This window comes from Hippopotamus amphibius, chromosome 7 (assembly GCF_030028045.1).
Source record: "Hippopotamus amphibius kiboko isolate mHipAmp2 chromosome 7, mHipAmp2.hap2, whole genome shotgun sequence".
Lineage (NCBI taxonomy): Eukaryota > Metazoa > Chordata > Mammalia > Artiodactyla > Hippopotamidae > Hippopotamus > Hippopotamus amphibius.
Window position 1 is genome coordinate 89,656,977 of NC_080192.1, and position 27,659 is coordinate 89,684,635.

General features: G+C 35.4%; 1 protein-coding gene across 4 annotated transcripts; it reads left to right on the forward strand.

Annotated features, from left to right (window-relative positions):
• Positions 1 to 27,591, forward strand: TIA1 (TIA1 cytotoxic granule associated RNA binding protein). 4 transcript variants are annotated; one of them, XM_057741018.1, is made up of 13 exons: positions 22 to 287; positions 8,729 to 8,825; positions 11,294 to 11,392; positions 11,896 to 11,950; positions 12,121 to 12,153; positions 13,410 to 13,497; positions 16,726 to 16,801; positions 21,760 to 21,868; positions 22,252 to 22,347; positions 22,452 to 22,536; positions 22,901 to 23,024; positions 23,880 to 24,025; positions 24,977 to 27,591. In XM_057741018.1, exons 1-13 carry the CDS (start codon positions 262 to 264, stop codon positions 25,101 to 25,103), a joined length of 1,161 nt encoding a protein of 386 aa, XP_057597001.1. In that variant the 5' UTR covers positions 22 to 261; the 3' UTR covers positions 25,104 to 27,591. The 4 variants fall into 4 exon arrangements, 3 of the variants coding, with proteins under 3 accessions (XP_057597001.1, XP_057597002.1, XP_057597004.1); XM_057741019.1 differs by having other exon boundaries at positions 23 to 208; XM_057741021.1 differs by lacking the exon at positions 22 to 287 and adding an exon at positions 4,499 to 4,517.
• Positions 27,592 to 27,659: the final 68 nt, after the last annotated feature.

Genomic DNA, 27,659 nt, shown 5'->3' on the forward strand with positions numbered 1-27,659 from the left:
GCAAGATTCTTCTACGCCTGCGCGGCCCGGGTGACTTCTCTGGCTGCTCTAAGGCTCCCGGCTCGCCGCCATCTTGTATTGGGTCTTCATTGTTCGCGCTGGGCCGGGCGGTTTAGTGTAGTTGCCGCCGAAGAAGGCGGCGAGTAACCTCCGGTCAGCCAAGAAACCCCACTATTCCGCAGCCATAGCCGCTCAAAAGATTTGTGAGGTAGGAAAGGGTAGGGAGGTGGACCCGGAGGCGCCGCCGCGACAGCAGCAGCCATGGAGGACGAAATGCCTAAGACTCTGTGAGTCTGGGGCAGCGATGAGGGGGGCGGGATGATGGTGGTCCAGGAGCGAGGCTTCGGCTCTGCGCCGCTCCCCAGCCTATTGTTCCCCGTGGACGCCGCGATATCCTGGTTCCTCTCCTTGGCGCTCACTTGGATGCCGAGAGACCGAGATCCGGGCTGTGAGAGCACGAGATAAAGGGAGAGGGGGGTCAGCCTTCGGAATTAGTCCCTACACCGTAGCTACCCCCACAGCGTGGCCTTTGGCCTGGTCCCGGGCCCTCCGTGGCCTTAGGCCTGGAAAAAAGACTTTCATTCAAAGCTTTTCTTAGAACTCGGCGAGCTTTTTTGTCCCACGCTTTCCTTCTCTCCCCTATCCCCCTCCCCCGCTTCTCAATTTAACCTCTTTTGATCTTTACACCCTTTCATTTTACTGTGATTCCCTTTAGAAACGCGTTGTTTGATTTTCTTTTCCTTAATAAGAATTTCTGTCTTGAAAATGCTTGTACTCATTTTCAGGGACGTAAACTTTATTCTCGCTGTTGCGAATTGGAAAAAAAGCCAAGTGTTTTTTCTTGAACTTCTCTTTGGCTTTCCGTCTGTGGCACCCCCCCCCCCCATCAGAAAGCCCCAAATCGGCCCCCTAAGGATTTTGAAACTGCTTTTTAAAAATGGAACTCTCACCCGGAGGTATATTTCAACTGAGGGGAAGTGGGTTTAATGCATTTATATCGTCGCTTGCCACTTTTGTGATTGACATGTCGTTGAGGGAGCGGGGGGGGGGGGGGGCGGTTAATGAAGCAGCGATTGATGAGTACCTTAACATCTTTAGTCACCTCTGAACATTTTTAGAGTTAGTGTTAAGTGATCTTAGTTTGGGATCTTTTCTTTGTTTTGTAGCCGCCCGCCGCCCCCCCCCCCCCCCCCGCATTCTCCTTTGTTTTTCGAAGTATAATCCGACGAGGTGATTCTGCCTTTGTTGCTTTTCTCATAAAGAAAAAGCTCGATGAGTTTTTGACGTAGCTTTTTGTTTTTATTCTTAGAGGACTGGCAGTTTGAGAACTCTATGCATTAAAAATACAATCTTAGGTTTCTTTTTGCAACTCTGTAGCTAGATATAACAGTTGTTATGAAGTACAATGTAATCAATTATTTTTTTTCACCACCAAAGTTCTTTCCGTTTTGTAATCTATATGAGACGTGGTCATACTTGTTTTCTTAATAGATAAGCACTTTTTTGCTAGTTTATCTCACAAGCTGTTACCTTAGGTATCTTTTTAATAGGATGCAGCAATTAGCGCATGACTTTTGTTTTTTTGAAAGATTGTATCTGTAGATGAATACTCCCTAAAAAATCATTAGCCCCATAGAGTTTATGGAAACCTTTTTTTCCCTCTTGCCTCTCCGCTAGAGGTATGAGAGCCAGAAGCATATTGGATTAAGCACTGTTCATCATTTCTAATGTCTTTAAGATTCTTATTTCGAAATTTATAATTTCAGAAACTGCCAAAAATATCTGAGAACTTGACGTTTTTATACACTGATTTGGGAATATCAAATAATGAAGACAAATTCGGCTTTCCCAAGCCAGTCTACAAAGCAGGTAGTTAAGTAGTACTAGCTTGGCGACAGGGGACCAATCATTGCAGGAGAATTATTGAAGAACGTTTTATTCAACAAATACTGTGTTCTCTGTTAAGTGCTTTATGTTCTTGTTTAATCCTTACCAGAATTCTGCGGTAAATGGGTCCATTTTGCAGCTGAGGAAAAGCTAAGTTTAGAATTTAAGTAACTCATCCTATGTCATCTCCTTTTTTATTCATCATTCTACAGCTCTCCTGTCCTCAACTCTTGACTCTTACATTTATGCATGGTTTTCGCTTGTATCCTTTACTTGAACACCCCATCCAAGAATTTTTTCCCCCAAGTAGTCCATGCTTACCTATTATCTCCTCCCTTGCTTCTTTCTACCCTTCTCAGTCAAAACTCTCGATCTTCCAGTCAGACCAATCTTGATTAAATATGAGTCAGTGCTCATCCCTAAGTTTTCCCAGCAGTGTTTTTAATTTTAGTACAGAATGTTTGTTTGAATAACATTGGGAGTCAGAGGCTTTTAATATGTTCTTAGACTGTCTGGTCCGTGGTAAGTGATCAATAAATTTGTTTTAAAAACTGGTTCATTTTCAAGCAGTGAAATCAAGATTTTACTCATTCTTGAGGGTAAGATATAGTCTGAATTTCAGTATTGCCTGTGTACCTTTCTAAAGTGGCTCAGAGGAAGTGCCTTTGTTTGCCACAAATGAGTGTGCGGCACTGCCTTGTTAGAAACTGCCAGTATTCAATTTCTTGTCAGCAGTACTCTGGAAACCTACAGTTGACCCTTGAACAATGCAGGGATTTAGGGGCTGCAGCCCTTGAGTAGTCAAAAATCTATATATAACTTTTACAGTCAGACCTCTGTATCAGTGGCTCCACATCTGTGGGATTCAACTAACGGTGGATCTTGTAGTACATATTTAGTGAAAAAAATCTACGTATATAAGTGGATCTACAGCAGTTCAGAGGTCAACCATATTGTGAGAAGTGGTTTAATTTTGGATATGTCTTGAAAATAGAGCTACAGGAATTGCCATTGGTTTGGATGTTGACTGTGAGAATGAAGTCAACAATAACTTTTATTTACAAATGTGCAATTATCAGTCATCTAAAATGTTAGTTTGTTGCAAAATATAATGAAAAATGAGAACTGTCTTGAGAGTATGGATGTCCTAGTAAGTCTTCTGGGCATAGTGTTAGATACTTTTGTTTAGACTGGTTTATGTATAGTTGGCCCTCTGTATCCACAAATGTGGAACCCTCAGATGCCAACTGCAAGAGACTTGAGCATCTATGGGTTTTGGTATCCATGGGAGGGGTCAGGTCCAGGAACCAATCCCCTGCAAGTACCAAGGGATGGATGACTGCATATGATCTGATCTCCAAGTGAAAGAAGTGCTAGCTAATAAAATAAGAGGGTTTCAGCTCTCATAAAACAGACTATCCTTAGTGAAGAGTAGACAGTTGTTAAATAATAGTAAGGTTATGATGCTGGTATATAGTATGTGTATTGTGTGTTATGTATAGCAAGCTTTACTGTTGTACATAATTTTTTTTAATTGGAATGTACTTGATGTACAATATTATGTAAGTTACAGGTGTACAATATAGTGTCACCGTTTTTAAAGGTTATACTCCATTTGCAATGATAAAATATTTTTTTAAATAAATTTATTTATTTATTTATTTATTTAATTGGCCGTGTTGGGTCTTTTTTTGCTGTGCACAGGCTTTCTTTAGTTGTGGTGAGCGGGGGCTACTCTTCGTTGTGACGCGCAGGCTGCTCATTGCTGTGGCTTCTCTTGTTGCGGAGCACAGGCTCTAGGCATGTGAGCTTCAGTAGTTGCAGCACATGGGCTCAATAGTTGTGGCTCACGGGCTCTGAAGCACAGGCTCAATAGTTGTGGCACACGGGCTTAGTTGCTCCAAGGCATGTGGGATCTTCCTGGAGCAGGGCTCGAACCCGTGTCCCCTACACTGGCAGGTGGATTCTCAACCACTGCGCCACCTAGGAAGCCCAATGATAAAATATTGACTGTGTTCCCCATGATGTACAATATATCCTTGTCATAATTTCATAATTAGTAAGAGACACACCCTTTTCCCCAAACTAGAAGAACTCAGGCAAAATGGGTTAATTTCCTAGCAAATTGCAAATATTCAAAAGTAATTCTGAGAGCGTACAGTTACCTCTTCAACAAGTGTTTATAGAGCACTTCTAATATTCCAGGCAGGGTTCTAGATAGTAGGTGTATAGTATGAATGAAAAGAAAATTTCTACTCTTATGAAATTTATCATTAGAGTAAACCTATTTATTCATGTTTTTCACTCAAATTTTCAGAGGCCCCATATCAAATTCTTCATTTTTATACAATAATTGTGGCTTAAAACAAACCCAATACAGCATTCTGCCTTGCCAGTTTTTCTTTGTAGGTTAAAATTTCTAGAGCTGTACTGATCAAAATAAATATTTTAAATGTTTTGGATTCCAATTTTATAACTATTTGAACTTAATATCAGCTTCAAAAATATATATTAGGGACTTCCCTGGCTGTCCAGTTAAGAGTCTGTGTTTCCATTGCAGGAGGTGTGGATTCAGTCCCTGGTCAGGGAACTAAGATCCCACATGCTGTGCGGCGCAGCCAAAAATATAAGTATGTATGTATATATATACATACATACACACACACACATATATATATATAATTGACATGAAATCCAGCCTCAGACCTGTCAAAGTTGTCACTAGCATTGATGACTTTTCCATTGAATCTTCTCAGGTAGCTTTTTATTTTGAAAAATATAAAACCTATGGAAAAGTAGCAAAAATAGTACGTTGAGGACTTAGGTACCTTTCATGTGGATTTACCAATTGCTAACAGTTATACAGATTTGCTGAACCATTTGAGAAGATATCATGACACTTAGGGCCTAAATATGTCTGGAAGTAAGAGCATTTGCTTATATAACTGCAATATAATTTTCATATTAAGGAGACTACATTGATGCAGTATTGTTAACTAATACACAGTTCATATTTTATCCAGTTGCCCAAGGAGGACATTTACTTTCCAGCTGCACAAGATTGGTACATGATCTCAGAGGTGATATAATAAATATCAACATGGGATACTTCAATCTATGTTGTTAACAAGAAGTTCATGGAACACCTAGAAAGAAATATTTTAATGTTCTTGAATAAAAAGCATCTTGAAAAATTAAGACTATATAAATGAAAGAAATTTACTTCTTTGTTTAGTAGTCCAGTCGACATTGTGACAGGGAATCTTGGCTTACAATTGCTCCAATATCAATTTTTTGTATCAACCAGAATTTTCTTAAATGCAAGCTGCAAAAAAATTTAAACATAATGTTTAAAAAGATATTGGACACTCCCAGAATTTGCAGGAAGGTTATAGAACCTGGCTTAGAAAATGTTCAGGAAAGAAAGACAACTAACTGTCAGGCCCACAGTCCTAATCAAGCCACAGACCATCCCAGAAAAGATACTACTGCCATATCCACTGAGGGCCTGATATTACAGCTTCCACTTTCACTGGGTATCAGACTCTACTGCTATTTGCCACCAAAGTGGATTCTCTTCAGTCTCTGCTTCTTTAAGCCCTATCTTTGTCTCCTGTGTTCAGGACTTGGTATCTGTAATTGCTCTAGCCTTGATCACATGCAAGTGAGACTATATAACCATATTTAGCCTTTTCATCTTCTGAAGAGGAGTCAAGCTTTGCCATAGAGTGAGGATTTCTATAAAAATAGGAAGATGTTTGCCAGCCTAAAAGAAAAAAAAATCTGTTACTTAAATCCATATGGTTAATAGGAAATCCTTTAGCTTCAGAGACAGAATAGTATGTGACAAAGATGAGACAACTAAAGAAACATTTATATATAAAAGTGGGAGTGAAAATGATGCGTATGTTACTTATAGTTTATTGTAATGGTGTCAAAGATTGAGAGCAAGTTGTTTGTGTAACTTCCTCTGAAGAGAGTTTCTCTGAACAGCTGTGTGTAGAGTTAATTGATAGAGGCTTCTGGAGCTTACAGTATACATCAGGCCACATTAAATGAACAAATATAAAGGCGATACAAACCTTAGTGCTTTTTCAAATAGCTATTATTATTATTATTATTAGCTATTTTCAAACTAGGTAAATCACTTAGAAAATATTTCTGAGAAAATCTTAGTTTTGCAAAGAGTAACTGATAGACTCCAGGTTCCCTAAATACTGTCAACTTGTCTCTAGATTATCTAGCTTTAGTGAAGTATATGTCAGAATTAAGCTTTTACAAGAACCTTTTTTTTATTTAGACATATGCCATCCCTAAGATTTCTTAAAGGCACAAGAGTTGGAGAAGAAGAGACACAGAAGAGTTGCAGAGATAGTACAGAGTTCTCACTTGACCTTCACCCAGCTTCTTTCAATGTTAACATCTTACTTATGTAACCATGGTATAGTTATCAAAACTAAGAAATTAAAGGGGTGCAATACTATTAACTACAAGTTTTATTACTGTTTCCCCAGTTTTGCCACTAATGTCCTTTTTCTATTCCAGAATCTAATCCAAGATACCACATTGTGTTTAGTTGTCATGTCTCTTTACTTTCCTTTAGTATGTGAGGATATATCTTTCATTACCATGGCACTTTTTGAAGGGTACTGTTTCTCCACTGTGCAGTGACTACTTTTTTTCTCAACATACTCTGTCAGTTAGAATTGAGTCACTAAGAGTAGCATACACTCAAGGAGAGGGAAATAAAGCTTCACTTCATAGAGGGAGGTGTATCAAAGAATTCTGCCAGTAGCAATTATTACTAAGGTGTTTTAATGGTGGTTTCCCTCATTTCTTCTACATTTATTAATCAGAATTCTGCCAGGAAAAGCTATTTTCCCCCATCCTAATCTAGGATGCAGTTAAGGATTATTCATTGTATTAGGTTGTCAGTGTTTTTAAGTCCCTCTTAATCAAAAACAGTCTTCCCTTCTTTTTACTTTTTTTTTAGGACAATACTCTTTTGAAGATATCAAATAAGTCACCTTATATAATATCCGCCATCTGGATTTGTGTAATTGTTTTATATGTCCAGTATCCTGTAAATTTAGATATAAATTTAAACTCAGCTAGATTCAAGTTAGATCCTTTTTTTAAATTTTTTAAAAATTTTTATTTATTGGCTGCATTGGGTCTTCATTGCTGCACACGGGCCTTCTCTAGTTGCTGCGAGCAGGGGCTACTCTTCATTGTGGTGCGCAGGCTCATTATTGTGACTTCTCTTGTGGAGCACTGGCCCTAGGTGCGTGGGCTTCAGTAGTTGTGGCACATGGGCTTAGTTGTTCCATGGCATGTGGAATCTTCCCAGAGCAGGGTTCAAACTCGTGTCCCCTGTATTGGCAGGTAGATTCTTTACCACTGCGCCACCTAGGAAGTCCAAGTTAGATCTTTTTGACTTGACTACTTTATGGATGATATTGTATAATTCATATTGTACACACAATGTCTCATTGTTTATCCATAAAATGATTTAAAGTTTGATCACTGAGTCAAAGTGGTAAAACAGCCAAAGCTCTCACTTTTAAGGTGGGTTTTCCCTTTGCAATTGTTAAGTAATCCATGTGATAACTTAGGCACCCTGCAAATACCATTTTCTTACCAACCTTTCCCTGATAGTTTTACATCCATTAAGGGTTCATGCCTGAATCAATTATTTCAGTAGGGCTTACACATTGTTAATTTAATGCTGTCTGTCTACATTTATTGACTGACATTTTTCTATAAAGGAATTGTTCGCTATTCCTTAAGACTCAGCACTTCTCCCTTTGCCGTTTTAACCTATACATATGCCTTCATAGTAGACACTGAAAATTCTGTTGAATGGGTAAATGGAAGGAAGGAATTGAATCCACACCTTCTGGCATGTATAGGTGTTTATTTTTTGGGGGAGAGCGTCCATACCCTTCATCACATTCCCTGAAGGATTCTTAGCAGAAGAATGAGAAACTCTTAGAGTTGTTGGGAGACTACATTCTCTGATTTCAGAAGTAATAAACCTCTAATTCTAACATGTCTGGAGGTAATCTCATTTCAGAATCCCATTTTGAAAATTTATAAACCCTGTAAATAAGGATCATCCCCCTTCCCCTAAAAAAAGTAAGGATCATCCTAGTCATGTGGTCTTGTAACACATTATTTATACTAATTAAGTTTGTTAGTCACCAGTTCATGTTATCTGTTAAAAGTCTCTCCTAGAATCTTCCTACTCCCTTTCCGCTTTCACTGATCAGTGGTCTGCACTGGAAGGTTTCCCATTCTTTTGTGAGCATGTGCAGTACCCGATAAGTGTTTTATCCATGATTTTTCAAAAATATGTTTACTTTGTAAACGAAAGTATACCTAAATTGGACAGTTTTAGGGAAATCATGTGATTTAAAAGTTGAAAATCTAATGTTCTCAGCAATACTGTAGAAGTAGAAATAATTGCAAAGCTTTCCAGGATTGATTGTATCAATATAAAATGTTCTATATGTCTAATGACTCATTGAGAGATTTTAACCGTATCTTCCTAAGGTAAGCCTAGAAGTTTAGAGACAAGCGACAGGTTTAATTTGCACAGCCTTGACTAAAAACAGACACACACTAGCTTTCCCTCTTCTAACAGCGTCTAATATATTTGCAAATAAAGTAACTTACATCTGTTTTGAAAGAGATTTTGAAGTTTTTACTAACTTTTATAAATTCCCAAATAGTGTAGTATATAGCAAAGATGTACCTGTTCCCCAAATTCACTCTTCATTAATCAACTTTGCAAGAGAAGCAAACTTAAAATGGTGAATTGTTTTTCTTTGTGTTTCAGATATGTCGGTAACCTTTCCCGAGATGTGACGGAAGCTCTAATTCTCCAGCTCTTTAGCCAGATTGGACCTTGTAAAAACTGCAAAATGATTATGGATGTAAGGGTATTTTACTTAGTTAACTTCCTTCTTTTTTTTAATACATTATTTAAATCCATTACTTCCAGTAACTCTTAAATTGGTTTGTAAGTCTAAATTCATAGAGGTTTTAGTAAATTTGTAATGAATCCAGTTTTAGCCACTAAGTTTGTTTTACTAAATAGAGAAGAGAACTAATGATTTCTAAAGCAGATGAGAACTATATGTGGGCTCTTGTTTTAAAATGTATTGAGGCATCAGAATTGTTTGTATAGACATTTGATACTGAGAAAGTGTTTTTAACTTTATTTTTAAAGGTCATGATTCAAGTTTTTCTTGTATTATAGCAGTGCCCATCCATCAGACGTTAATGTATAGAAAAAACATTGAATTCACTCTTCTAATTGGTGTTAATCCTGAATCATAACATATGTAAAAAGTCAACTTGAAATTCTTTTGATGAGAAAAACAGTGCTAAAGAGAAATCCTTTTATCCAATGGTCTCTCCTTCCTTTAAATTTTTGATTTTCTTTTCTACAAGGAAGAAAGTCATATATGTATCTTTATCTACTTTCTCTTCTGTTGTATTCCAATTTAACTCTTTTTTTTTTTTTTTTAAACTTGGTATTTATTTAGCCAGCTGGCTTTGGTTTGTTATTTTGGATTTTAAAATGTCAGGCCTTTCTCCTGATGTGGCAGGGTCACCTCACATAGTATAGATGGATTCAACGGATGTTTTTGTCCTTTACACTCTTCTAAAGTGTTTTCTTATCATGTTTAATATCTGTATGCTTCTGGATAAAGAAGAAAAGATTCCTGTACCCATAAAGGAAGATAAGAGGGGGAGATGAGGAAAATGATACAGAATTTAAAACCAGTCTTGCCTTCATCTGGGTCTCCTTCCTTATCTTAGTAATAGCATTTATGGAATGCTTACTGCCTGTTATTTTAATGCTGATGCCTTGTCACAAATGCTCAATAGAAACATTACAAAGCAAGTGTTATTCCTACTTAATATATACAGAAATAAGGCAAAGCAAGGATGTAAACCCAGATTGGTCTATTCTCTCCATAGTTCTGTAGGCTGCTATTCTCTCTATGTTGGGGTCTCTCTAAATATTTGCCTGGTAAAGATCACTAGGCAAATCACAAAATATTAATGACTGCTGGACCTACAGAAAAGACTAGTTAGGTTAGCCTCTGCCATTTTGTATAAATTTTGGATTTTGGTCACTCAGTCTTAGGTTAACTACTCTTTCTCCTCCTCCTTGTCATTATTTTATTATGATTAAAGTCTAAATTCCAGTCTATTCACACAGTTGGACTGATGTTCATACTTATGAATTTTATACTCCTTAGAGTATAAAGGCTGATAATGTATATGCTTATAATTTTTTTTTAATCTAAAAAGTATAGGTTTTTTTTTTTTTCTTCCGGGCACAAATTAAGTAAAATGAACATTCTTATTTATTTGATTGCCCCACTCTTAGGTGTAAGCCACTTTTCTAACCACATTCTGATGCCTGTCAACATTGATCTTGGTAGTAGAATTCCCATTAAGTATAGCATTAGTTTGAATTATGCAATTTAAAAAGCATTTTTATAGTCTCTAATGTTTTTAAAATAAAATAATAAAAATATGTTTTTAAAATAAAATAGTTTCAATGTCATCAATTTTGTGGTTGCCTCATTGCTCCAAATTCTTGAAAATCATTGCCAGTAACATTTTTTAACTGTTAATTGTGCTTGAAACAAAATGGCGTATTTCCTTATTCTATTATCATTCTAGTCTTTTGAATTAGCTTCTTATTTTAACAATTCTGCTTAGGAGATTATGGAAAGAATTTTAAAATGCACTATAAAGTCATTTGGTGTTTTGCACTGATAGGTGTAAATATTGGGTGCTTTTTCTGCTTCTTTAATTTATAAGGAAACATCCAGGCTTCACCTGTCATCAGACCTCAACTAGTTGGAACACCAGCAGAAAAGAGGAGAGAATTTTTTTTTTTGGCCGCACAGCTTGTGAAATATTAGTTTCCCAACCAGAGACTGAACCCATGCCCCCTTCAGTGGAAGCACAGAGTCCTAACTGCTGGGAATTCCTGAGAATTTTTATTTTTAAAAGAGTTCTAAGCAGGCAAACATTTTGATGTCAGAAAGTCCACATTCTAAAACTTTACTTACCAGAGAACCTCTTCAGTTTTCAGAGCCTATTTACTTATATTTGAGTAACAGGTTTAAGAAGGTTAATTAGAACACTTAGCCATTAATAAAAGATTAAATTATATATAGTAGTATAGTATAAGCTGTTGAAGATAGCTTTCTATAAAAATAGTTCATTTTTCAGTGTTTACTTCCTTACCTGAACATTTATTTGCAGAACTGACCCTTCATTCTGCATGGGCTGATACTGAGATGTATAAAACTTTATATAGTTTTAAGGTAACAGAAATATAAGACTTAAAACTGGCTTTTGTGTTTCTTCACAGACAGCTGGCAATGATCCATATTGTTTTGTGGAGTTTTATGAGCATCGTCATGCAGCTGCAGCACTAGCTGCTATGAATGGGCGGAAGATAATGGGTAAGGTAAGCTGTCATAATTAAAGAAGGTGACTTGCACTGGGAAATTCTAAGTTGTATACGGTTTTGTTTCCTTTTAGAAGCACTATTTTTGCTTTACAGAAAATGGTCACTGTGAAATATTAAAAAGATGGGATAAAGCTTTTAGAGGGTGTGTTTATGTGTTAGTATTCATGGTGCCTTGCACATGGTAACTACTCAGATGTTTGCTGAATTACTCAAGCTTTGATGAAACATCTAGGAACATTGGATACTAGTGGGAAAGAATAAAAAAAAATTATTGGTGCTTTAGAAAGGTTAGTTAAATGTTAATAAAGAAGTATGTTTGGTTAGGATTTGTTAATATTATTTGCATAAGTGTATGTTAAAAAAATAAGTATTGAAAATTGGCCAGAAAGTTTGAATGCTTCATCTCAAACGTGTATCTAAGTTTTCATAGATGCAAATCTTGTAATATCTGATTATGACCTTTATTTTTATGGCGCATAAATGTAGAAAAATTTTTTTAGGAAGTCAAAGTGAATTGGGCAACAACCCCCAGCAGTCAAAAGAAAGATACAAGCAGTAAGTATATTTTATACTCTTTGAACGTTTGTGTTTATTGTACATAGTAGTTTTATTGTAAAGCATATAAACATCATACGTTTGCAGTAATGTTTTGATCGTTATCCTAAGATATGATTGAATGTGTTTGTGTTAATAAATTTAAGAACAAATCTAATCTTTGTCATCAGGTAGTACCGTTGTCAGCACACAGCGTTCACAAGGTAATTGTATCTTCTTAAACATAAAATGAAATCTCTTGAAAGGGTATTCACTAACCACCTGAAGTTTTTTTGTTTGATATTGGGGGGAGCGGGGAGGGAGGGATTGTATTTCTATTTGTCTCTCTAGCAATATTTTTCCCCCTTTTTCCCAGTGTTGACTGTGTGTGGCTTGTCCACTACTTTGGTGCTATTTTAAGTTCTCTGATCCCCCTTGGTAGCAGCCGATGCCTTAGAAATACTTTCACCACTGAAGGGCAAGATACCCTGTTTCCTTGAGGTCACAATCTGTGCTTCATACCCAGATCTTCTGATTGCTTGAATTGCTCCTGAAACTATGTTTCCCAAATGGCAACCCAATATGTTGCTTAAGGCCTGCCAAGTAGGGGTAACTTTTCTTTCCAAATATACTTTGTCAGAATTGATATATATGTCCATTTAAAGTGTTGATCCAGCTATTTTGTATTTTTAAAGTGTTTCTTTTTTTTTCTTTTTTTTTTTCTTTTCTTTTTTTTTTTTTGAGCATTGTCTTTTTAAGAAAACTCCATATATGGGATCGTTATTTCTCTCCAATGCTTTTTTAATGGCTCTGCTATAAAGTGAAGGGATTACTGTTTTCATTCTGTTGCCTTCAGTCTTAGTTCACTTGCACATGGATTCACATAAACTGAATGGTGTAATGTCTGGGCAACCAAAACTGTTGGCTTTTGAGAAAACTGTCAAATACTTTAACAGCAAACTGTTGCAATGCAAGGTATTTCTTTGATTGTTCTTCACAAAATATGGTTAAACCAAGTATTGCATAGCTAGCTTCAGTAAATTGTCTTAACTGAGGCAAATCTAGTCTACGTAACTCATAATACCACTATTTTAATTTGTAAAGATTTAATATAGTGGTAAACTGAATAAATGTAAATAATTACTATTAGAATGGTAATTAAGTCTTTTTTTTTTTCAAAACTTATGTATTATTAGTTTATTTTCTTAGACCAGTATAATAATCGGCTTTTGATAGAAATGTAACTGTCAGTTTCCCATTAGATATATCACAGTCCTTAGGAGAATCTTCCCTATATTGTCACCTTGATTCGTTATGTTTAAAACTGATAGGATTTGTTTAGATAGAGGATAGTGTTTTACTTATACTTTACTATAATCTATAAATTATTTTAAGAATACTTTATTGAATAGATTTTAGCATTTTTTTAAATCCTAAAATTATATTTTTCTTTTCACTTCCCCTTCCTTCCCCTTATAAGATCATTTCCATGTCTTTGTTGGTGATCTCAGTCCAGAAATTACAACTGAAGACATAAAAGCTGCTTTTGCACCGTTTGGAAGAATATCGTAAGTAACAGAAAAATTTAAAATTATTTTAATTAGAAACAATCTTATGTAGAAGTAATTTGAAAATCTATTGTGAATTTTGGACATTAATTTTAACACCTGAGTGTGATGTGTTATATTCACTTGAATAAATATATTGTTTAGAGGCTATTCAAGTAGTTAACAGCCAAAGATTGTTTTCCCATTGATAAATACATCTTTGGTCTTCAGTTATCTTAAAATTCTTTTTCAATTAGCATTAGCTTTTAAGAGACAAATGTGCTATTGTGCATACTGTTTCTTACATGAGTGTCTTGCTAGCTTGGTCATAATCTTTAGTGAATTTGTGCTGTGACTAAGGAATTTAGACCCTTTGGCACTTCTATGATACCATGCATTTTCTGTTAATATATTTTAACAAAAAGAAACCTTAACAATTCAACCTAAAAAGCAGTTATTAAATGTTAATTCCAAGGTGTCTATCCTTTCGTTGTTGTTGTTGCTATTAACAATAATAATAATCCTTTTGGTATTTTGTAAAGCACTGTCTTGCTTGCATTTGTTATTAATTGTACAGTTTAGGCCTTTTATAAATAGTTCACTCAAGGAGTATTCCTCATAAAAAGAACTTTAATATTTTGAAAAGCATGCCTGTAGTAGAGTAAGAATAATAAGTTGATTATTGAACTTTCTTAGAAGTAATTGTTAAATTTAGAAAAAATTTTTTAGAGTTTCTCGTTGCTTTATTGTTGTTGTTCCAGCTAGAAGAATAGAGAAAGGAAATGCTAGCTTTGGTTTGGTTTGATGAACAGTCCAACAGCATAGATGAGGAGACTGGAAAGTAAATGCTGGTGGTATTGGTGTTGAATTTTGGGAGTTTTTGTTTGAAGAGTTGTAGTTCATTGGCAGGAGGATGAAATGCATAGGGACCAAAGAATGACCATAAATAAGGGGCCAATTTTAAAGGCAGTCACAAGATTAGGGTTTATAAGTGGACTCTTCTGTTAGGTGACATTTTTCTTTGTCTCTGCGAACTGACTTTAGGAAAATAAAGTTCTAATTTCTCAATTGTTCTTTTAATCTGTTTTAGGGTTTTGATGATAGTTAGCTTGCTTTCAAATACTAGGTTGGAAGGTCTTAACCTTTGGCCTCTCAGAGGCTCTATAAATCTCTGTATGCAAAATTTTGTGCTTGTTTTCATTTTGGTGTGGAGTATCTTTGTAAGTTTTATCCTATTTTCAGAGTAGTCACAGGGCCATAAAGGATTAAAGAACTCTAATCCAGATCTTTGCTGCTGTTTCCTTAGAGAATCCTTTTAGATATAAGTAAGAATTAAATATTGGATTGGCCAAAAAGTTCATTTGTGTCTTTCTATAACATCTTATGGGCTTTTTGGCCAACCCAGTATATTTCAAGGCTAACATTTCCTGAAACTTAACTTTAAGAAGAAAAAGCTTTTCTAACATTTTCACAGATTAAACGCTATTTTATTAAATGCTTTGATTTTGATTGAAGTAGTTTTTCTAAAAGCATGAGAATTTTAGTTTGGGATTAGATAAAGATTGTTTAACAATTCAAATTTTAGTAATTTCATTCCTTTTTAATCAAGGATTAATAATTTCTTTTTGTTAAATATGTTGGTATCATAATTATAGTCTGTAGATTTTCTTAGAGTCAAGTATGATTACTGATGTATATGTCATTTTTTTCTTGGTAAGGCCTTTAAGTTTTGTAACTTTCAGTCAAGATAATGTCTAAGCTTTAGGCCACCCAAAGAGTTAGTGTTTCTAAATTTGAAGGAACCATTTTCATCTGGTAACGTTTTTCAGTTGATTTTTTTAATTAAAGGAGATAAGTTGATAACTATATATATTGAAGTGTTCTCATGATAGTCAGGTATTCTCTGTAGAGATCTCCAACAGTGCTTGATTTATAAAAGGTGTGTAGTAAATGTTGGCCTATTAAAATATTTAGTATATAAAATACAGTACTTTCTTTCCCTAATTTATACAGCTTAAACTTTTCCTATTCCTTGAGTTTAGGGTACTCTAACAAATTTTGCTGTAGAAGTGAATCAGCTACAAATTAAATGCATGGGTACCATACAGATAATTTTAATAAGTATTTTTACATATTGAGAAGTGACTTGCATTAATTTTCCCCCTTCACCATCACCTCTTTGTCATTTTGACCCTAAACACTTAATAAATCACTCCTAAATTGATCAAAATATGCTTATGTATACTTTAATATAAAATTATATTGCATGGCTTTCTGACTTGGGTTTTTGTTGTGAAAGTGCCTGTTTTGTTCATGTGTCCTGAGAGAACAAGCATTGTGACATACCTGGCTAACTTAAAAGCAGATTGCCTGTGAAGCACAATTTGAGTCCAATTTTTTGAGGTATGGAGTTTTAGCTATCATGGCTGGGTTTTTTACTCAATCTCAAATAATAGGGCTCTGGTTATTTTGCAGAGTATCTCTGAAGAATGGACAGAATTGCCCTGGCTAACTACAAGCTACGGTTCACAGTGGATAAATGTTGGCGTGCTTTTTTACTTTCTGACTTTTTAAAATTTTGCTTTTATATCTTGTAGTTTCCAATCAATCTTATATGATTGCTATTTTAGAATTTAGTGTAAAATCTTTTCTTATATAGTTTAAAACTAAAGTGTGTGTCTAGTATTTTTCTTCAATGATTTAACATTTCTGAAAATGTCAAGTTCTCAAAATTTACCCATAGTCCAGAAGGGGGGAATGAACTGATCTGAGAAAATGAAAAAATTTAATTAATTTAGGGAATATACAACTTTTTCATTCTTTTAGTTTCCAGTTTTCTATTTTAATTTTTTAATGATTAGGTAGTATATAGTGTCAAATAGCAAATTATAAATTGCATGGTTAAAGAAAGCCATTCATTTAGTGTGCCTGTGAATCCTATAAGTTGTTAAGTAATTCATGTGAATAGCTGCTTTTACCATGCTTAATATTTGAAAATTTAAAACTTTTTGAAGTGGGAGGCAGTTTCTGTACAATGTAAACATATATATTTAAGAAATTGATTTGCATGTTTATAAAATTAAGCTTCATTTGCTAATACATGATAAATTTTATAGAATAAAAGGTGAATTTGCATTAAAGGTTCATTTTAATGAAGATGAAACATGAAAATGAGTTGTGTATGAAATTCTTACTTGATATCCAGAGGAAAGTTTGCAAACCTAAACTTCTGATTGTTTCTGATTTCAGAGATGCCCGAGTGGTAAAAGACATGGCAACAGGAAAGTCTAAAGGATATGGCTTTGTCTCCTTTTTCAACAAATGGGTGAGCTCAATAAAAAGTGCATGTGCAGTGCTTTACGAGTAAAGAATAAAAATACTCATTTTGTTTCAATTATTAATCATTTCTCTCATCTGCTGTTTGTTCATTTTGCTGATAATTAACACTTACTAGAGGATATCTTCTTTCTCCTGTTTGGTCATTTAGTCAACATTTCTTTAGCACCTGATGCATGCAAAGTACTTATAAAATGTTTTCAGAATATAGAAAGTAGAGGTGTTTAAATCATTGACCAAAGGTAGATATTGAGCGTCTCATTTGTGTGTTTAATTCATCATCTCCCTGTTTTATATTCCCATGGTAATTTAAACATAGCTAATAAAATGTTCCAGTGGGTGGGAACTTTTCTTAAAATTGTATATTAATGTATTTAAAAACCTCATCATTTCCTTCATTCAGTAAACATTACTGAACATGAATTTGCATGGACTTGAAATTTCTGGGTTTTGCAGAGAAAAGGAAGGATAGTGCAGTTTGTCAAATGACAGGTGAAAGGAGGGTATAAAGCAGGAAAAGGCTTGTATTTAGTGTGACAGCTGAGTAAAATCTTTGGTATGTTCTTCATACAATGTAATACTGTGCCGTCATTTAAAAAAAAGAAAGAAAATGAATGAGGAAGCTCTGTAAGTATTGGTTATAGAAAGATTTCCATGGTATATTGTCAGGTGAAAAAGCTCTTTTGCTTAAAAAAGAAGGGAGCGTATGTGTATGTGGTGTGTGCGTGTGTCTGTGTGTGTGATTCTTTTCCCCCTGCAGGGATAAACGAGAAACTTGTGGGGTTTCCTGTTTGCGGGGTAGGTAATGAGAGTTAGCCAGATAGGCAGCAGAGCAGGCGGCTTCCAGCTGTATTTTGCTGTTTGAAGTTTGAACCTTGTAAGTATATTACAAATTCAAATAAATAATTTAATTTTTTTAGTGCAGTAACTCAAGGTTCCAAGCAATTAAATGCAGAGATATCACACTTCAAAAAATATTGGAGTGGATTGTAGGAGAATTAAATGCACTAATCTTGGAGTATACACTAAGGTTTCATTAACCTTAGATTTTATTGTATTTATTTTATTGTACTCATTTTTTCCATTTAAGATTATGAAATATATACCCCTGCTATATGAAAGGCACTATTTAATGCTTATTTAGCATGAAAGTCAGATAGCAAAGTATGTCTGTGTGTGGCCTCTGGAGTTAGCCAGAAATGGATTGTAATTCTCACAATCATCATGATAGGTGTAACTTTGAGTAAGTGATTTAATTTGATCTTTCAAATTTGTATTTCAGCTTCTGTCAATTTGTGATATGTGATTGGCAGGCATTCTCTGGTGCTGTGAAGTGCCACAGCGGTCATTGCAGTTATCCCCGGCTCCCTTGCCTCTGCCTCTGTTGTGTATGCTAGGCAAACTCCAATACTGGTTGAACATAGCCTCTCTATTGAGTATTGCTAGAGAAAAACTGAGTCAACAGGTTTTGCTTCTAATTTAATGATCACACACGTTAGATGAGTACGTGGTACTGTTTTTGCAAACCTGTGTTTCTCTAGTAAATTTGATTTGATCCTGTTCTTTGATAACTATTTCATGCCCCCTCATTTCTCCTCAAATATTTCTCACTCTTTTCTCCATCATCACCCTGAGCTTCCACTGAGACGGTAGAAGCTATCACACAGGATCGCTTTCAACCACCAAACCTGCATTAAACGCACTCACCTCTTCCCTCCTCCTATTACAGTGGAAGAAAGATCCTTCCTATAAAAGACCAGATCACTTGTGATTAGGTGATTTAGAATATTCACAAAGTTATGCAACTATCACCACAATTTTAGAATATTTTCATCACCCTAAAAAGAAACTACATACTCATTAGCAGTCACTAGCTTTTTTCTTCCACACCCTCTCCCCTCAGCCTTGAGCAACTATTAATCTGCTTTCTGTCTATATAGAGTTCCCTGTTCCAAACATTTTTTTATATTTATTTATTTGGCTGCGTGGGTTTTAGTTGCAGCATGTGCAGGATCCTTTTTTTTAGTTGCAGCATGCGGGATCTTTAGTTGTGGCATATGAAATCTTATTAGTTGAGGCACATGGGATCTGGTTCCCTGACCAGGGATTGAACCTGGGCCCCCTGCAGTGGGAGCACAGAGTCTTAGCCACTGGACCGCTAGGGAAGTCCCATCCAAAACATTTTTTTACAAATGGAATTGTGTAATTGTGCACTGCTTGTTGTTTTGTGTCATCAGTCTTTCCCTCTTCACTGAATCATTCCCATAAACCAAAAAACATATTCTAGTGTCTCTTAATAAAACCACACTTAACCCTGTATCCCTTCCCTATCTGTGTCCTCATTTCTTTTTTTATTATTATTATAAATTTATTTATTTATTGGCTGCATTGGGTCTTAGTTGCTGCGCACAGGCTTTCTCTAGTTGCGGTGAGCAGGGGCTACTCTTCGTTGCAGTGTGCAGGCTTCTCATCGCGGTGGCATGAAGGCTCAATAGTTGTGGCTCGTGGGCTCTAGGCTGCATGCTCAGAAGTTGTGGCACACGGGCTTAGTTGCTCTGCAGCATCTGAGATCTTCCCAGACCAGGGATGGAACCCGTGTCCCCTGCACTGGCAGGCGGATTCTTAACCACTGTACCACCAGGGAAGTCCCTTATTTCTCTTATACTTCAGAATCCAACTTCTCAAAAGAGTTTGTTTGCATATGCTTCCACTTCTCTGTTTCCCATTCACAATATATATATACCCCATAGAAAACTTTTCCTTCCTCTGTGAGCAAGTAATTGTTTTCTAGTGTTGCTGTATCAAAGTAGCTGAATGACTTAAAACAACAAAAACGTATTCTCTCAAAGTTCTGGAGGATTGAAGTTCAAAATTAAGTTGTCATCATGGCCGTATTCCATCTGAAGACTCTGGAAGAATCCTTCCTTCCCTCTTAGTTTCTGGTGGTGACTGGCAACCCTTGGTATCCTTGGCTTGTAGCTGCATCACTCCAATCTCTGCCTTTGTCTTCACATGGCCCTCTCTCTTCCCTATCTGTGTGTCCACATTAGCTTCTCCTCTTCTTATAATGGCCCTAAAGGGCCCACTCTAATTTGTGTGACCTCATCTTAACTAATACATCTGCAAAGACCTTACTTCCAAATAAGGTCACAGTCTCAGTTATGGGGCCAGGTAGATAGGACTTCATATAAATTTAAGAGACACAGTTCAACCCATAGCAGTAATTAAACATCTTATGGAGTTCAGGCTGGTTAGTGTGGTAAGCAGTATTTGTTTCTTTTTAAGAATATGCATTTCCTTTTTATGTGTCTCAAGAACAGCTTTTAGCCTTGAATTTGCCAGTTCTTTTGTGTTAGGTTAGGCCCACATTTGACATATGCAAACTAAAGCTGAACCCTAGCTACTTTTCAGTCTTCTCTTAAGCTGACTTTTGTTCTTGCTCTGTACTAACACTACTCTTTTCAAGTTCACCTCTTGACTTCTGTTTGCTTGGCTCTGTGACAGTACATTTCTGTGGGTTTCTTCATTCATCACTGACTATTCCTTCTTAGTCACCTTACTTAGCATTTAGTCCTTTACCTAGTTTTCAGATTTTGCTGTGTTTCAGGGCTCTATCCCAGGATGCTTTCTTTTCTCTCTAAGTCTTTCTTCATGACTCTGAATCTTATATCTCCACCTCCATTTACTTCACACTTACTAACGAATGGTCTTCATTTAAATGTCTTACAGACATCTCAGACTTACTGTGTCTTCAGTGGTCTTTGTTTCTTCCTCAAACTTGTTTTCCCTCCCCCCTCCCAGGCTTCTTATTTCCATATAATGCTAGCACTATCCTCCCTACTGCAGAGGCAGAACCTAGGAGTTATCTTTGATTCCTCCCCGTTTACTTACTGTGCACATCTCCTCCCCCTCCAATTCTGTTGAGTCTTCCTTTAGTTTACATCCACTGCTGCTGCATTAGTCCTGGTCACCAACATCTTTTTTTAATCTGGAAATTGCATTAGTCTTATAAGTCTTTTTCCTTTTACCATCTCTCTCCCCAAACTATTCTCCTTAAAACATAAGATTGGCCTAAGAGCGGCCTTCTTAAAACATAAATCGGATCATGATAATCTCTTACTTAATCAGTTTTTCCCCTCTGGCACTTTTCCTTTTTGTACACTAGATTCCAGTGAAACTAGTCATCTTTCGCATGCATCTTTTAGATACATACCAGACTCTTTCCTGCTTTAACACACTTTGCAGTGCTTTTTTTCTCTACCAGGGACACCATGGTGTTTTGACTTTTCTACCTCCTATTCCTCTCAATTTCAGTTTAAATATCATTTCAAAAAGACCCTCTCTAATCATGCTGCTCTAAGGTAGATTCCCATGCCTGTATCTCAGCATGGGATACTCACTCTCTCAGCCTTTTGTTTTTGTCATGGCATTTACCACAATTTGTGATTACTTTATTTGTCCCCCCTAAAGAGTGATTACTTTATTTTTCCCCCCTAAAGAGTGTAAGCTCCACGTCTACCTCATTAACCAATGTTTCCCCAGCGCTTAACCTGCTGTCGAGAACATGATAGCTGTTCAGTATTTACTTGTAAGATGAATGAAAAACCAAACACTGTCGTTAAGAGCTTGTTGGATTGTATAAAGTGAGATTTCCATCCTTAATAGTCTTGGTTGTTACATGAACTTTACAATGGCTACCTCATAAGGGCTTTTGGGCTTGAGTCTCTCAGGTGATTAACATTCACAAAGTCTGATATTCAAGTAAAAGAAAGACAGTTTAAAAGCACCATTGCATTTTAGGAAAGCTGTCATATATTGTGTATTGCATAAAGCATTTCATTCAAAAAACATCTGTGAAAAGCAACCATGAGTTTTCTCTATTGCTAACAATTGTTTAACATCAACTAATAGTGGCTTCTTTGTCATTTCTAATGTCGTGTGGAACAGGATGCCGAAAACGCCATTCAACAGATGGGTGGCCAGTGGCTTGGTGGAAGACAAATCAGAACTAACTGGGCAACCCGAAAGCCTCCAGCTCCAAAGAGTACATATGAGTGTAGGTGTATTGGAGAAGAAAAGGAAATGTGGAATTTTGGAGGAAAATACACTAGATTTTAAATGTTAGAGCTGTTCCCGGAGACTTATTGCAGAAATAGATGAGAAGCAAATCAAGACTACTGTTCAAAAATGTACTTAGTTTTCATTTTTGTAATTATAAATAATAAATGATATCTCTAATGTCAAGTCTCCTATTAAATAGAGAATACTGAGTAATTTTTAGACATTCTTGGGGGAGGTTTAATCCTTGATCAAATGTAATATGTATTAAGCATTTTGATCAAGATAAATATTACCATTATAGTAGTGTAGTTAATGTTGCTTTTCTCTTTCTGAACATTTTATTTAATGAATTAAAAATATTGAACTTTCACCCCCCAGCAAACACCAAACAGCTATCATATGATGAGGTCGTAAATCAGTCTAGTCCAAGCAACTGTACTGTATACTGTGGAGGTGTCACCTCTGGGCTAACAGGTATGGGGGCTTTACCTTTGTGGCATCTTGACATTAATTTTTAAATTAAAAAGTTGATATTTGTAGAATTTTAATGTGGTTTGTTTTTGGTTTTTGTCTAACAGAACAACTAATGCGTCAAACTTTTTCGCCATTTGGACAAATAATGGAAATTCGAGTCTTTCCAGATAAAGGATATTCTTTTGTTCGGTATGGGTGGTTTTTTAAAAAACTTTTTCCCCCAGATCATTTTTGAACATTTAGCCTAATGGTTTTCTTTAAAATTTACTTTGGTTATAAAGAAATAGAAATTTCTCTAGCAGTTATCACATTTGCCACCTTTTTAATAGCTCTCTCCTTCCTACACAAGGCAAATAAAGCAGTCTCTATTAAAAGAAGTTTCGCCAGAACTATAAGCTCTGGGGGGAAGAGGGGATGAACATATGCCATTTCATTGATTCTTTTATATTAACTGCCTGTTTACCTCAGGCTCAGTTTGATTTTTAAAAATAGGTTTTATTCATAAGTACTTTAAACAATTTATATTGGTAATTCTTAATATTATTTTCAATAGGTTCAATTCCCATGAAAGTGCAGCACATGCAATTGTTTCTGTTAATGGAACTACCATTGAAGGCCATGTTGTGAAATGCTACTGGGGCAAAGAAACTCTTGATATGATAAATCCCGTGCAACAGGTGAGAGGTTCTTGACTTTGCAAAGTAATTGCTAGCCTAATAGGTATTTTTTAATGAAATTGTTGATAATCCTTATTAATGTTTCCAGCTAAAATGATAGTGTATAAGGGCTCTTCCTACGTGTATTATAGTTCCAGAGTGGTGGTTCATGGGTGCAGTGGTGACATGGTGAGTGTGACTGCATCAGTTGACTCGTGCTTACACAGTGGATTTTAAAATGCTCTGACAAACCTAACAGGGTATTAAATTTTTTGTAAAACTTAGTAGATTTATGCACATATTATGTGGAGAACTCACAAGCATGTTTGATCCAGTTGAAACAAAACCTATAAATAAATTTAGGACCTTGGCATTTTCTTCCCAATTTTGCAGCCTTTGTTTTTCCAGGCAGTTCTAGTGGTTCAAACTTGATCCCACAAGTTTGAACAAACATTTCTATGAGGAAATAGTAAATGGAGCATCAAGATAGGAGTAAGAAAATCCTAAATTATATAACTTTCTTAAGTAAACTGAATATACAAATAGTCTTTATATCTTCCCTATCTAAAGTAAACAGTCATGTGGATAATTTACAAAACACTTAAACATTATCCTGAGTTTAATATTTATTACTACGGCATTATCTGCTACCTTACAAAGACTATGCCATCTAGAGCATCATTGTAAAGTGAAAGCACTATAATCTCGCTTTTTTCTTTTTTAAGCAGTGACTTTGTAAACCCTTGTTTATCCTTTAGTTTTTTCATTGTAACGATGGCCCTGTGTGTTGTGGATATGTATTTGTGGTATATTAGAACTGTATGTGCACTTGTAACTTCAAATAATATTGTTATCTGTTACAATTTTACTTAATAGCAAAATCAAATTGGATATCCACAAGCTTATGGCCAGTGGGGCCAGTGGTATGGGAATGCACAACAAATTGGTCAATATATGCCTAATGGTTGGCAAGTACCTGCATATGGAATGTATGGCCAGCCATGGAACCAGCAGGGATTTAAGTAAGCATACTTGTTCTTTTCCTTTGTTATTAGACTTTGAAATATCCAAAAGTTAGGAAGAGGTTTTAAGTAATAAGCAGGTAATATGGCCTTCTGTCTAAAGCATAGCCTTTGAAGGACTTAGGTTTTTATTTACAGTTTTAAGTGTATATCTTTAAAATTTTGTCTAGAAATGTGTTGCCTTGATTTATAACCAGTGTTATAAGAATTTTGGTAATGCTTGGTAATGAATCAATGAATATTTGAGTAAGAAAATAAGAACTTAATGGTTGTTAAGCTTCTTATGTGACTAATGGTCACTAGCCTTTCTTGGATACAGTTATTTTGATCCTAGTTACATTATTCATTATGCTTTTTTTCTGTGCAAAAGGGTTTATTCATATATTGTTATATTGAAGCTTCTTTATACATCCTGAATTACACAATTTCACTTAAATTTCTGAAAAACAAACTGGAAATTAAAACACTTTGCTGTTTTTAAATAAAAAGAATCTTGTAATGTTGAAAAATTTATGCACTTACATATACTAATAATTATTTTAACTTCTTCTTTGAGCAATATAAATGAAAGTCCATATTATACCAAATGATCAAGTTTCTTTTAGGTAGTGGCTTGTTCAGTGTATGTCAAACCCCAGATGGACATTTTTCTGAGATTAGAGATGAGTTTTTCGGAGTTCAAAAGGAATAAATGTTTATAGATAAAGGATATTTTCTTAGCTGTAATAAACTAACAGAATTAAACTGTACAAATTAAAACTACAAGGATGCTTATTTCTGGGGGGAAAAAAAAAACCTTTTGCCTTTGCTTTCTCTGGCATAAGAATTTTTGTTACATTTGGGCTAAGAAAAAGGATATTTCCCACGTATGTGTTATTTGTTCTTGGCATTACATTTTATTTTAATCAGTGGATTTCCCCTCCCCTCTGCTTCTTTCACGTTCTCCACCAGTCAGACACAGTCTTCTGCACCGTGGATGGGACCAAATTATGGAGTGCAGCCACCTCCAGGACAGAACGGCAGCATGATGCCTAATCAGCCTGCAGGGTATCGAGTGGCAGGGTATGAAACCCAGTGAAAAGGACTCCAGGATCTAAAGCTAGTGGCTTAAGGCTACAGGGAGTGTAGTGAAGCCGTTGTTTACTTACAGATTTATCAAATCAGTCAGTGCAAATGTCAGATACAATGTATTTATTTAAAAGATTCATTTTTTAATCATGAAATTACTTAACCATCCGCATTGTTTTAAAAAGAAAACAAGATGCTGGATGTCTGCCAATTTTTGCCTTCATTACCTTTTTTGATAAAGTTTCTCAGATCCTTGTCTCAAATACAAATGCAGGGATTGCTGCCACTTTTTTAAAATTGAGGCAGAAAATTGCACAATATTGAACTTTTTTCCACTGAAGTAGTGTGCAGTTCGTTTGCATTCCTGATATGATTTAAAACGTGTAATATAAAGATGTAAAAAAAAAGAAAGAAAAACCAAAACTGTGCATAGTCTAGAAGTTCTTTGTAATCTTCAGCTTATGCACAATTCTGTTTTAGGTTTTTTTGAAATAGGCATTGTTTGAGCTGTCCCATCTCCACTGTTTTCCCTTTGGGGTTTTTAAATATAAATTATTAGTTAACATCATTTTTGTATCTACATTTTTTCACAAATTTGTCTTGCCTTATTAAAGTTCTGTAAAATATACTTAAATGGGAAAAAAAATGATGTTCATTTAGATTGAAAACTTTTATCAGATGGATTGATAATTGCATTCATCTTGTGTTTTATATGAGAAGGTGCCTCAAGAATTCCCTGTTGAATTTGTTTAAAAGGGTTTTTATCTTCTGTGATAAACTTTGCCATGTACCAGGAAATATAAAAACAAAAATTTGTTACTAAAGAAAATCTCTGAAATGTGATAAGTTCTTATGAACCCATGTTAATTTCATGTGTCAACTTCTACATTTACATGTATTATTTCATTATGTAAAATGTTTTAGCAATTTAATATTTTGCACAGTTAGCAAACTTTGTATGTCATTTCCTCCTTAAAGGCATCATGCAGAGTTGACAGGAGATTTATAAGGTTTTGTTTGCATGTGAATATCAAATACACACTTTGGTAGTCTTTAAATACAAAGTCATCTGCTCTTGTTTTTCAAGAATTTTGAGACATGAAGTTGTATGTAAAGAAATATATTAATTTGCCATATTCTAGTTATATTTACTCAAAAAGAGTAAATCAACTTGATTTTAATATGTACAAATGATAGCTGTGAAACTGTAGAATATCCTTATATCAGGCTTGGGGTTCCTTGTGAAGTCCAAAATTAGCCTGAATGACCAGCCGGGCAAAGCATTTTTTAAATGTTCAGAGGCCAAAAGATAAACAAACAAAAAAACCCCCTTGAAATCCTACCTCCTTAAACAGCCTTCAAAGAGGAGAATCCTCAGTGCAATCATTACTTTGATTCTTTTGGTACCTGTTTTCCTGGAGTTCCCAATGTTATTATTTTGGGGTGGCTCCGAGCATTAAGAGATTTAATCTTTGATGGCATTGTTCTAGTTTTGAAATTTCTAGTACATTTCAGAGTCTCTTGGAAGAATTGTGGGAGATTTTGTTTTGTTTTGTTTTCAGTGAAAGTCACAAACTCTCCTCTTCTTTGACTCACAAAGGGGAAGGGTCCCCAGTATACCTATTTGGATACTTGGTTGTTTTCAAGACCAGAGAGTTCCTGGTGTTTTATTTAGGAACAGAAAAGGCCTGTGGAATCTTAAGAGTTTCCTGGCCTGTATCTTCCAAGTAGGAGCAAATGTCTCTAAGCTGGTCTCTAAGCCAATACTCCTGTAAACCAGAGCCCAGGAAAGACAGCTCATAAGTGTATAGTTCTCTGGAGCTCAATTCTATGCAGTTGTAAACACTTGGAAATTTTATTTCCTTGTTAACTTCTACAGATCAGGGCATGCAACCAAAAGCAGCTTAAATGAAATACTCAAAAAATAAAATAACAGGATGCTGTTTTTAGATTCTTCTGATTTATGTTCCTGTTTTAGGACCCTCATTATTTTTCTCTTATTCAAAAATGTTTTGTGTCCTATACATCTGTGGACTGCAGGGTAAATTATTTGGGCATAAATAATCTAAGCAAAAGAATAATTTTTCTTTCATTTTGACTATCTGAAATAATAACACTTTTTATTAGCCAATATTTTCTTACTGCACAGTTCTAAAATGTACATTGACTACTTTTTGAGAAGAAAGTAGTATTACTCAAAGGGTTACTACTGAACAAATTTGCAATTCAGGAACATTGCTAACTTTGCTTTAAATCTTACTCTCAGTGTTAAATCATTCAAAAAAATTACAGTCTAAAAATCATACTGGTATTAGTATCAGGTAAGGAAATTAAAGGTTTTAAAATGGATTCATTCTCTGCAATATGCATTCAGATTTTACTTTAAAATACATCTGGTACTGTAAAGAACCTGAAGTGGTTCACACTTAATGGGTCATTAATCCGGTATTCTTTGCCCTGACTGTTTGGATATTAAAGTTCCTTTATGTTTTCTATAACCTTTGGGATCTTCTTGCAGTGATTATTGTGTGTGAAAGATTTTTTTTTTTCTTTTTGGTCTAGCCAT

What these genes read in the sequence shown, in the direction of transcription:
- TIA1 (XM_057741018.1), top strand. Translation starts at nt 262, where the DNA reads ATGGAGGACGAAATGCCTAAGACTCT. An exon ending in GACGAAATGCCTAAGACTCT is followed by an intron (nt 288 to 8,728) that starts GTGAGTCTGGGG and finishes TTTGTGTTTCAG; the next exon opens with ATATGTCGGTAACCTTTCCC. An exon ending in ACTGCAAAATGATTATGGAT is followed by an intron (nt 8,826 to 11,293) that starts GTAAGGGTATTT and finishes GTTTCTTCACAG; the next exon opens with ACAGCTGGCAATGATCCATA.